This window comes from Aythya marila, assembly GCF_965140915.1.
Source record: "Aythya marila genome assembly, chromosome: 2".
NCBI lineage: Eukaryota > Metazoa > Chordata > Aves > Anseriformes > Anatidae > Aythya > Aythya marila.
In genome coordinates, this window is record NC_139043.1 from 108,572,053 (window position 1) to 108,584,675 (window position 12,623).

The 12,623-nt window shown below is 42.5% G+C and overlaps 1 protein-coding gene across 2 annotated transcripts in view; it reads left to right on the forward strand.

Annotated features, from left to right (window-relative positions):
• The first annotated feature begins 1,234 nt into the window (after positions 1 to 1,234).
• The window catches only part of TTC39C (tetratricopeptide repeat domain 39C), a 32,428-nt gene continuing 21,039 nt past the window's right edge, over positions 1,235 to 12,623 (forward strand). Inside the window, exons 1-2 of one of the 2 annotated variants that reach the window (XM_082754662.1) lie at positions 1,235 to 1,451; positions 11,846 to 11,894. In XM_082754662.1, coding sequence (XP_082610788.1) covers positions 1,303 to 1,451; positions 11,846 to 11,894 — 198 coding nt within the window. In that variant the 5' untranslated portion in view covers positions 1,235 to 1,302. Of the gene's footprint in view, positions 1,452 to 1,471; positions 1,943 to 11,845; positions 11,895 to 12,623 lie in introns of those variants that run through there. The other variant, XM_082754663.1, reaches the window with a different exon arrangement.

Below are 12,623 nucleotides of genomic sequence, written 5' to 3' on the forward strand. Positions count from 1 at the left end.
TAACAGAAGGCGCATTCTCTTTAAACATCCACCTGAGTATCAAGCTTTGCTGGGTTAGACAGAGGGACTGGGAATCAGCAAAAGCATCTGATCCATACCTGGCAGATTTGAGAAGGCTGCCAGCATCAGACCATGCTTGCTTTTCAAAGAGAATTGTTTCAAGATGTTCTTGGTACAGAGTATTTCCTTAGGTGGTGGTAGCTATTCCTGTAGGATGTATACTATCGAAATATTGCTCGATTCACAGGAAGATGGATTTTTTTTTTTCTAGATGGGGAAGAGGGGCTGATTCTAAAAGCAGACTGTGGTCCCATTCTTTTGCATATTAGTGAGGGGAAAAAAAAAAAAAAAAAAAAAAAAAAGTGATCCTTAAATTTTCACAATAGCATCTGTGGCACTGCCCTAGCTGACAGGAAACCAGACCAGGTTGTAATAGCCTCTGTCTCTACCCAAATTTAAGCACAACAAATAAAACCTCTTCCTTCAAAAGGGGGTTGGGTGGGGTGGGGGTGAAAACATTGTGGGTATATTTTCAGACTGCAATACTCGGCTGTTTGCTCAGAATGGGTACATTTATGCAAGTGTACTTTCTCATACAACCAGTGTTTGGAACAAGAAGCAAGACCGGGCTGTATCCCAACAGGGCTTGGAAAAGGCTGTCTGTTTCACAGACAAATTCACGTTATAGTTAATAGGGGTGTTGAGGGGCAGGGCGTAAACACGGGTTTTTAGACCCTGCTGGGCTTGCACTGTGGAAGTCACCAAGTCCCTGCTCTAGAAATAAGCGGCTCCGGTCTCTGCAGGAGTGAGCTCTGCCACCAGCTAAGACCGGCATGGAAAACATAATTTTATTTTTTATTTATTTATTTTTTTTTCTGCTAGAAAGAAAAGAAACGGCGGGCTTTGTGCACAGCCCCAGTCGCTTGGCTGCTGGGAGGGAGGGAGGGAGGGAGGGAGGGCAGCGGGCACACACACCCCGGCGCGGTGATGCGAAATGACGCAACACCCCACGCAGACTGAGGAGAAAAGAAGGAAAAAAAAATAAAATAATAACAAAAAATAATAACAATGAGAGCTTGAGGTACGAACTCCCGGCCCGCCCCGCGCATGCGTGGCCGCCTCAGCGCCTGCGCCGCTGCTGAGGGCGGGCGGGCGGCTACGGGGACGGGGCCCGGCCGCGGGCACCCGGCGCCTCCGTTGTACCCCTGAGGGGCAGGGGGAGCCGCTCCCTCCTCCTCCTCTTCCTCTTCCTCCTCTTCCTCCTTCCTCCTCCTCCTCCTCCTCCTCCTCCTCCTCATCGCCATGGCCGGCTCGGAGCAGCCCCCGCCGCCTGGGCGGGAGGACGGGGACTCGCCGCTGCCCGCGGAGGACGCGGAGCTGGCGCTGGCCGGCATCAACCTGCTGCTCAACAACGGCTTCCGCGAGTCCGACCGCCTCTTCAAGCAGCACCGGTAGGGTAGGGGCGGCGGGCACCTGCCGCCGGCTGCCATCTTCCTAGCTAAATATGCGGTGCTTTTACACTGCAGAGCAGTGCCAGGGAGTAAAATCGTTCAGGTTCCTGCTTTCAGAGTGCTATTTAGTCCTCCCTACAAAGGAGGAGCGAATACGCTCTGCAAATTGTTCCTTTTCTTACCTATATAAATCTTACCTCATAAGCGCAGAAACTTATCTTTTTTTTCAGGTCCAGACTTCTCTGTGTTTGATTTTTATCCAGAGGTGCCTTTAGGTTGAGCATACTATTTGATCTTGGCCTTCAAACGCTAGCCGCAGAGAGTAAATAGGAATTCCTTCGTAAGGTTAAGTGGTTTTGCGATTCATAAATTAATAATCACTGCCTTGGTTTTAAAGTGACTGTGAAGATCTCTAGCCCTGCCTGCCTTATCCTGGAATTTGTAGCAGGGATCCACTTACTGAGAAGCAGCAGGCCTTTATTAAATTGCAGGTGAGGTGTGTGCTGCAATTTCGTGTACAGGTAGGAAAGAAAACGCAGCAAAATGTGCTTCGTGTCCTGTAAATTCGGATTTTGGTGACGTGGGGAAGTTCACTTTTGTCAACAGCTCTCAGGCCAATACTTGGTTTTGGATGCATCTTTAAGTCCTTGTGGGACTTAAGTAATGCTGTTATATGTTTATTTGCATGTGCCCCCAAGTGAGTATGGTTTTGCTGGTGTGTGCTCGAACTTACGAAGTAGAACCCATCCTAAATGGGACTAGCAGGCTGAGTGAGCAGCTTTTGGGAGCTCTCCGTAGTGCAGTATGAATGGCTGTCATTTGCAGCATTAGAGCTCAAAGCTGTGTGAAGAAGCGCAGCTTTTTGAGCTTAACTCCACGTGTGTGTTGTCTGTTTTTCTAGTGACCTTTGTCATTGAAAGCGTTTATTAGAGACTGCTGTCTTTGCAGATAGTGTAGCTCCGTTTCAGAAGGTTAACAGTTAGCAAATGACTCTTAGAAGTGAAGGGAGGGGTGGAAAAAAAATGCCTTTTGGAAACTCCTCAAGACCCTATGAGGTTATTTATTTGGAAACTCAATTACACAGCAAAACTTCAGTTCCGTTAGCCACATCATTTGAACAGTTAAAATCGTTCCCTAGAAACTACTGTTTTTGCTTCTGCTTTTTATTACTTATTTCACTATTGCTTTCGTTACTCCTTCACTTGCCACCTAAACGATCTTGTGAAAAATCAATTCCAGTCAATGCTGCCATGGGACAGTGGGCAGACAACCTTGAGGAGCCTAAGGACAGCTGTTGTTCCAGAGTGGGCTAAGTCTGTTTTCTTTGCTCCTCTACGTCTTCGGATCTTGCAGAAAGCTGTCCAAACCCCAAAGCTGAAAACTGGTCGTAATGCAGGCCTTGATGCAGCAAAGGTAGAAATTGCAGCTGGTTTTTGTTTTACTGCAACAGTGAAGTCGTGCCTTTGAAGAGTGGTGGTACTTTGGGTTGTTTGTTTACAGAATCAATGCTTCCCTGTCATGCAGAGGCATAGTTAAGAAAATATGTAGGTTTTTGGTGTTTACAGCTGATATGTATTGATTTAGAAACTAAAGAAGATGAACGTGTCTCATGTGTCAGAGGCAACATGTAGTTAGAGCTGCGCTGATGGCCACTGCAAAGCCATTACTCTTTTGTCAGGAGTAGCTTGTGACTTGTATTTTTGTTGGATTATACTTGAGAAAAGGTAACAGGGTTTGAAAAAGCATCTGCGTAAGGTTTTTTGTGAGCTGTTTTCAGGAAATCTCGATTCCCCACCTGCTAGTAGCGAGACCCATCTGAACATCAGTCAAAAGTAAACAAATATTTTCATAAACCCGCAACAGACAGCAGCACTGCCTTCGGTGCTCGCAGCTTTGCCAGGTCACCGCAGTGCCAGCTGGTAGCTGAAGTTGCCAGGTATTAACCTTTCTGTTCAATTTCTGTTCATTTTGGACAGTACCGATGGCATCCGAGTCGTGATCGGGTTAAGCTTGAGCCTGTGAAAGTTGCAAGAGATGTGAAGGTTGGCCAAGGACAAAGCCACTGGGGATGGAGCCTGCCGTCGGCCCGTGGGATGGCGTTTTGGTGGGCCACGCTGGCAGGAAAGCTGGCAGGGAGTTTTTCTTTCTGCTTTCTGGCTTTGTGGATTCCTCAACGCTTCAGAAAGGAAGAAGCTGTCAAAAAGCATTTATTTTTGCTGATTCTTGGCTTTTTTAGGTGCATTTGCAATTCAAAAATGGTTTAAAAACTTCCCTCAGCTAAGAGGAGAGAGGATTGTGTCAAATATAATCAGAAGCCTTTTAGCTGGATGTTGACTCACAGCGTAAAGCATAAGATTAGCGATATTACAAATCCAGCAGCCTTCTGTCTCCGACTGCAGAACCTTTTGTCTTCTTGCATGAGCGACTCTTGCTTCTGAGAAGGCTTAGGAAAGCTTTCAACCTGTGTGTAAACAGAAGGAGAAATGGTGCGAGGTGGATAAGTATATGCTAAGGTCTTCTCAGAAGAAGAAAATGAGGACAAAAAACAGGAAAGGAAACATGATTCTGCGATGAAATGCGTACAGGTTTAAAGAATGGGACTGGGGTAGGAAAACACACTTTCTGACCTGTTGTGGTAAAGGAGAACATGAAGAAAAATGGAAGGAATGAAGCGGAAAATGAGAGAAATACTTAGCACGTGTATTTTGACAAGGTGGATTTTTTAAAATGATGTTTTGTGGTCGGCTTACTGACAGGCACACAACCTCCAGCAGTGACCAGAAATTCCGTTGTGAGAGGTGCTTGAAACTAACGTCACTGAGGTAAAACACGTGGCTCGAAATAGTTTTGATCCAAAGACAAGAGATGAAAACAGATAATGGGAATACAGTGGGTGCAGTTAAGCCAGCTCCGCTCAGCAGGTAGGATATGGGGTAGCTGTTGTTGAAGCGTGTCTTACAAAGGAAACCTGAAGGGCAAAAGCAGAACGAGGCTGTGGAGATTTCAGCAGCTTCTCTAAAGATAAGGGCGGGCGCCGAGGTCGGTCGCTTGGGGAAGGATGATGGCATCTTGACTGACAACACGAAAGCCAGTCACGAGTGCCCTGATAGCAACCCTGGGAGCCATCGTTCGTGAGGGTGACAGAAAAAGGGCTCTGTGTGGGGGAAGCCATTTTCAGCAACGTATACGTGTGTAGTAAACGTGTGCCTTAACGAGGTACCGCGTCGTTTCTTGAGGTCAGCCAGAGTGCATTGCAGTAAACAAGGGGCATAAAACTAGGATTGGTTTTCTCACATTGTGGTTGGGTTACAAAAACCTTCGTGTTGTGCATTTTAAACCCGGAGGCGTGGAGATGACCACGCTGAAGGTGACAGCTCTGTGGCCTTCAGAGTGGCAACGGGTGGTGTTGCCAAAACAAGTGGTGAAAAGGGTGGAGGGAGGGAAACAGACCCGTGTGCCTTACAGAGAAAAAAACAGTGGCTGGAAGTTCATGGGAAGATGACAGAAAGCTACATGAAAACCCGAGTGCATAGCTCAGGCGTTAGAAGGCAGAGCTGGTGGAGACTGCAGAAGAGGTGTAGTAGGTGGATCTTATTTTAAAACCCAAGACGCTAACTTTGCAAAAGATGGGTAGCACAAGGAATCTGCGCTCTTGCTAGTATAACCACTCTTTGGTCTGCTGTCCTGATGAATTATTTCAGGCTGTTGTGATGGCTTGGATCAGAGACGCTAAGAAGTGATGTGACTGATGTCACTTAAGCTGCTATGGTTTGTCCTCGAAAGGAATTCGGGTCAGGTTGGTTGAACCTACCTAGTGGAAAAAGATTTTGAAGTCTGTGGTTCTTACAGATTAAGCACGTGTAGCTGGACAGTTGGTACAAGTGAGTTAATAAAACCAGCTTGTCTCTCAGCCCTGTAACTACTTTTCAAAGCAAATGTGGAATTTTAAAATACTTCTCGTAATTCCCAGTGATTTAATGTTCGTGTACGTCCAGGCTTAACAGCCTGAGTTAGAGCAAAACAGCAACCCATTAATTCACAGAATGACAAAACAAATTAGGTGGAAAAAAAAATGGATAGGACAGGGCCACAGAATCATTCTTTTTGTATTCCTGAATTTCTCTTCTGGTTGGATATTTCTACTGGAAGTGGAAATACATCTTAAGGTCATTTAAAATTTGGAAAAAAAAATAATGTTATCCTAATTACGAAATGCAAGCTAAACCTAAATCTGACGTTTGCAGTTCTCAACCAATCTTAATGCTGTAATTCTTTCATGCCCCTTATGTTACATTAGCTATTTCACATACCAGTGTTGGCTTCAACGTTTTCTTGTATAAAGATCTACCCTTTGTAGTCTCACACATCATTTCTGGAATCTCTTCTAAAACAATCTTTGGTATAATGACCAGAAGATCTGTATGTTTTTGCAGTGAATCCCTTACCATTTTGCGTATGCTGTGCTGCTGCTTGTTTTAAAATATTCATTAGCTGCTGCTATATTTATCTATGAACTTGCATGATGCTTAATTTTTCATTATGCTTTGCTCTCCCACTTTGGAGGAAAACGATTTGTTTTGTTCCGTCTTGAGCATCCCCATGTGCGTGATGGCTGGATTTCTTAACAGGTCGTGGCTGAAGCAGCAGTGCCTAGAAAAGCCAGGGGTTATTCTGGTGGGTTAATTATAATGTAGTGCTTAAATATAAACCTGAGCTAGACTAGAGTAGCTTTGGAAGCTGATATATTCTGAAGTGAAATACGATCATGGAAATAGATGTTGACAAAAAAGGAAATACTGGGAACTAATTGATTTTTCTTTTGATGTGCTTCAATTCTGATTATTTTTAGCACAGCCCTCTTTTATCATTTATCTCAGTCTTATTAAACAGAGGCTTAACACTTCTGAACGTTATCAGCACGCGTGAAAAAGGGGCATGGGGAGCACCTTTCTTCTGAAGGGGAATTGGCATCTTAAGGATATGCCACGGAATGAGGTGACAGACCTGAGATTTGTTGGGAGAAGCATTGCCTCGTATAATAATACTTTATATAGCTGGAAAAAAGATCTACTTTGGCAGACTTAAGTTTTGCTGTACATACCAACTTGATTTTGTGTCTAGCAGCTTTTATTGTGATATCTTGTAAAAATAGTGTTCATAGCACACCCTTTTCAGTTACAAAAGTATCTTCCGAGCCATAGTTTGACAGGTAAAGTTCAAACATTATTTTACAAAATGCATGTGGAGAGAATAAGGGTGATACAATATTCAAAGATATTTCTGAATTTCTGTAGTAAGTCACATTTTGCTTCTAATTTTTATTTCAATGTAAAAAAAAAAAAAGTAAAAAAAAGTTATAGTATCTGTTGAATTATCTGCTCAAAAAGTACATCCAAGCTATGGCCCCTTCACTCCTCACTTGTCACTCCTTGCTGTGTAGAAAACTCAGTAATTTTCCCAGTATGGTAACACGTGGAGGAAAGAAAAAGGCTTGGTGTTGTAGTATTGATGTTGGTACCTCTATGCTAAAGGAAAAGCTTAGGATTTTAGTTGCTAGTATTCCCAGAAAGCCAAGGTGGGAATTTGGCCAATGCTTACAACCCAAACGGTGATAACAGCAATGAAAGAGCCTACCTGTCATTGGATCAGCATCTGCTGAAGTATCACAACGTACCAAACGCCCAGCATCGGTACGTTGTCTCAATTATTTCTTTCTATGACTGTACTTCTTAATCCCTACTGCTGAATGCACTTGTGGGATTTAAGGGAACAATATCTTCTCAGCGCTGGAGTAGCGTTTGCTCTTTATCTGGTGTTATTTGCTTTATATTCATCTCATAAATTGCACAGACTTGATCTTCCAGACGCTTACGCCTTGAAAAGAGACGGGTATATCTGGCCTGCTTCAGCCCTTTAAAAATGCTTGGGTACTTCAGCTCTTTTCGAAGCTGGAGGAAAGCAATCAATTACGTAAAATATTTAGGGCATTTAATAACGTGCATTTCGGTTTGGACTTTTTTTGTGTAGCATCTCTCTTAACCCTAAAGTGTGATGAAAGTGAATTTGTCTTGAATTAGTAGTTAGTAAGTTAAAGCCAGCTTTGCTCATTGCTATTTATTTGGTTCATTCACAGGGCAGCTACACGTTCTGTCATCTGAACGGCCATGACATGTTTAAATAACGTGATGTCATTTAAATGTGCAGAGAAAATAACGATAACGTCCAGCTCAGTGACAGACATCATTAAGATTTTATGATGCTCAAATGTCAGTGGAGTGGGTGCGTAGCTACAAAGACCAATATTGCCTTTGCAGAAGGCCTTGTTGAAATAAATGGTCACACAGTATTTAACCAGGTGCCCACGAGGAGCCAGGTGGTGGATATAAGCTCAGCTGGTTCCAGAAGCAAAGTGTTTGCCCTGCGCAGGTGGCTCCTGAGTAAACAGTTGTATGCTGGCACAGGTAAGAATAAAAGTATCGTGGCAGAGGGAGATCTAATATTTTAAGGTCTTAGTGGTTTGGAGTTGCTCGTACTGCTGCTTATCGTGTTTATGCTGAAGTTTTTGAGAGCAGTGCTTTGGCAGGTTGGTGATACGAGCCTTGAGCTTAAATGCTCTTCCAAATTGGGGTGAATTTAAATACGTTAACCTCACTTGGGACTCCCAAAAGTTGCACTATGGCATGGAAGGTACTTTGAAATAGTTTGAGGTGGTCATCGGGAGGTACTTTGAGGTAGGTGGAGAATCACAGGGTAACTCTGGAGGTCGTCTCGTCCAACCCTCCTGCTCAGGCAGGGCCGCTGGTTGCCCAGGAACTTCTCTTCACTCGATGGGGGTAATTGCTGCCTCCGGTGGGGAAGGCAACTCGAGTAGTGTGATGATGTCCTGGCATTTGCTTGTATCCAGTTGTATAACTCAGTCGGTGTCAGCGTGGCTGATGTTTTGCTGTCAGTGTTATCTCAAGTGCTTCCTCTTGTAAATCTTAACAGCTTTGGGGTTTGGGAGAAAGACGTAAAATCGTGTCTGCCGCTGAAGGTCACTGCAGCACGCATTGATAAAGGTTTGGAGCTGAGGGTTATTTTCTTGGAAGAGCGTGTTTCTCAGAAACTTCCTGTCATCGTTAGTCATGTGTTAGTGGCTGCTGCGGCTGTACGGTGCCATTACAGACTCATTCCTAACCCTCGAGGAGAAGATAATCCTAAGCTGGTGAAGAATTTGTCCTTCAACAAAATATTTGTGAAGATTGAGCACTAAGCAGGGTTGTTGAAAACGCCCTTAAGATGCTGAATTAGCATTCCCTGGTGATTTTGCATGAAGCTGCGACTACGGTTTCTGCCCAGTGGCTGGGCAGGAATATGGCAGAAGCACTGGGGAAGAATTGTACACGAAGTGAGCTGCGAGAAAAACTTCTCAATTTTACTTAAACAGCTATACTTGAAGATTTATCTATTCTAAGTATTTTTTTATTAATTGTTATAAACACATCAGTATCTTTTGTCATCTTGGAAAAGCAGCTGACTCGACTGTAACTAGCCATCGGACCACTGTAGTGTTAAAATACACCAAACAAAAACTACAAAGGCTTTCAAAATGCATATTTAAATACTGATCCCTCCAGGTATACGTATACACTCTAAAGGAACAGGATCTGAAGTCCTGAAGGAAAATGATTTTTTTTGAAGATGTTTGATCAGCGTGCCTGAAGTAGTGTATGTATTGAGCTGCTGCATAAGAGATCACGCTGTTTGATTCTCCAGTATCTCACTGTTTGTTCTGTTTTAATGGCTTTGCCCCTAAATGTGGCCCTTGTCCACACTGCTCTGTTTGACACTATTGCTCCCATGGATAGGGGATCACTTTACCTCTAAAACTGTTTTATTTCAAGCTTTTAAAGCGTCAGTAACTATTTCTGCAACAGAAGGATCTGTGTTTATAAATATTCATAGAAAATGAATAACGGGCTCGAATTTAAAATATTTTCACAGGCAACAATTTTACTATTTGGTCTGTAATTCCACAATGTTTAATTTTCATTTATGCTCTGCTGGAAGGATTTGTGTATTCCTTGCCAAGCCCTAAGGAATGTGCGGAGGCTACTTTCTTCTGAGAGCCAAATGTGTGCTGCTGAGCATATCTGATCAGCTTCTACGTGCTTAAAAAAAAAAAAAAAAAAGTCAACAAACCCTCAAAACCTTGGTCTTGCTGTACAAAGATTTATTAAGAGTGTAAAACCAAATCTACAGGTACTTTTTCTCCAGGTGTTCAGCTGCTTGGATGTGAATTACTCCATTTGAATGCCCTCTCCAGAGCCGTGCCTAATAGCAAAGGCAGATTTTCGGCGTGGATGCGAGCTTAATATTCGAGCAGTGCATTCCAGGGATTGTAATGAAAAGTGCAAACCTAATTAGCTCTTTATGTCACGCGCTTTTCTTTTATTTTCCCCTCTTTTTGGAAGGCTGTTGTGGTTGACTGCTTTTAATTCACGCTGATAAGCAATCTGGAGAAAAATCCTGTTCTGAATGGTTTTCAGTATGAAATATTCATTGTCTACAGATGCTGAATAAGGACTCTGACGTCTCATTGTGATAATAATAATAAAAATGGATATGGGTGTATATGAAGACATATATACACAAACCAAGCTTGCCTTCCTGCTTGCCTCCCCAGAACTGCTTTCGCTCCATAGGTGCAGGTCTAAGGAAGCTCGAAAATGAAACAATTGGTTTACTTTTGAGCTTTCTTGAACGTGTGACGTAAGTGTGGCTTTGTACATCAGGACGTAAGCATACACGTGTGTCGTGACGATCCTTTCATCAGCTCCAGGTGCGTGGTGTTGAAGATGCAGGAGCCGTGCCCTGGAAACGTGTCCTGGAGGATCGGTGCCCTGCAGCAGAGGGATGGGGCTGGGCACCACGGTCTGTGTGAGCTGCAAAGTGGGTTAGGAGACGGGCACGTAGCCTCCACAGCAAGCCTTCGTGCCCAGAGTGCCCGAGGCAGCAAATGTCGCTTGTGCAGCTCATTTCTGCCGCTCTTCGTGACGCAGCTGGTGCTAGAGAGCAGTCCAGAGGGTGAATAATAGCCGAGGCATTTGCAGGCAGCCCTTCTGGTTGGCCTGGCAGCAAGGAGCAGAACACCTGAGCTGGTTTTCTTTCGAAAAAGTAATTAAAAGATGTGGCGAAAGTTATGCTGGTCTGCAATGGATAGGCATATCCAGAGCTGAGCAGTTAGATAAAAAGGAAAGGGTTGTTCAGATCTATCATTACCCATCTTCTCAGTTTTTCTCTTTTATTCTTGCTCTTGACTGCATTTTCAGACGTGCCTGTCGAATCAAGCTTACCTCTCCTTAAATACTGGAATAGAAGTTGGTGTTTGTAAACATTCTCTTATTCTAGAGCATTGTGCGTATTTTATCCTTAGCTATCCTATCGGTCTCTGTCCTATCTGTTCTCTGTCCTATTGCAGTGATATATGGGCACATAAACTGACAGTCCGCTGCTGAACGTTATGCTTCAGTGGTACTGCTGAGATCATTAAATTATTTTATTTTTTTTGAGAGCCTTCTGCCTGACAGAGCCTTGTGGTCTATGTGACGGCAGGAGTCATGGAGCTTGAAACCTGTCCTGTGACTTTCCAACATTGGGGCTGTCTGCATGTTTTGATCTAGCAGTTCCTTCACCTCTTCTGTTGGGAGGGTTATTCCAAAACAGTCAATCATCTTAAAACTATTGTACATACTATAGGAAGATACGATCTTGAAAGAGATCAACTCAAAACCCATATGCCTTGTAGGAACTTCCTATTTCTAAAACCTTTTGCTGTGTGGCCTGTGATTATTATTATTATTATTATTTTTAATCAGGATACAATTCATGGGAAGAGGGGAGACGTGGGAATCTCTTAATAGAATCAGTTAACGTTCATCTGCTAGGTCAAAATTGTAGTGATGGACCATAAAGAAGAGAAAGATTAATGTTTTTTTTAATTTAATTTAGATTAATAGAATCACTTAGGTTGGAAAAGACTTTCAAAATCATCAAATCCAAGCAAACTTCTGGAGCTTTTATTTTATTTTTTTGACCTGCACTGAATGTATTTTGATGGCAGTAGGTGCTTTAAAAAATTCTACAGCTTAATGCTTGAAGAAGTTATTTTTAAGGATATATTCAAATCCTGGTAACAATAATGAATACATCTGCCCATGTATAAATGTAGTTTGCCTTTACATTTCCATTATATTTTGCAGAATAACACGGTTGTTATTTGTAACTTGATACAAACCTCCCTCTGGCCCCCAAATTTATTTATAGAAGTATAATTTAAAATTAGGAAGTGCAATATTGATCTTTACTATAGGAAAGATGCAAATGTAGTTAACGATGCTTTGCTTTCTTTACAGAAACCATAGCCCGTTAATGAGTTTTGGAGCCAGTTTTGTCAGTTTCTTGGTGAGTAGATGGGAACAGAGCAGACATCTCTTGCGGTTCATGTTTGTATGTGAATGCGTGAGTTCATAATGGTGGATGCTCTAATCCATTTCTTTTTATGAGACTTAATTTTTTTCCAAGTTACAGCTTAAGTGTAGGTAGAAAGCAAGTCATTATGTTATATAAAACTTGTTTACTCATGTGGTTTAAATAGAAACAAAAGGTTCCGTGATGCAGCTTCTCAAACATGAAATATTTATGTGCTCCATTAAAAGAACCATAATAAAACCCTCTCCTTAATGAGCAGTAGAGGTAGTATTAAAATAACAATCACAAGTACCATTTCCCTGATAGCTTTTGCTACTGAAAATTTCTTCATCCATATTGCAGGGTGAAAGTTGACTCAATCCAGTCGTGTAGCTTCCTTTATGAGAACTGAGAATATTGGCTAAAGAGTCATAGACTCATAGAATAAGAGTCATAAAATTAAAATCTGTTGAAAGCTTTTCTTTTTTTTTTTAATTGTATTAAAATGAGAATATCTTTTAAAAACTGAGCAGGTACATTAGAAAACATTTGGATTTTGGTTATAGGCTGTCCTTATTCTGACATTACTGCTTAACGTTTGGTTGGACCAGAAATTGTCTACGGCAGCACTTGTTTTAAAGACAGAATTCATTATAGTATTCCAGAAATACATATGTTGTAAACGGAACTAATCTGAATTCTCTGTAGTGTCTGTAGACTTTG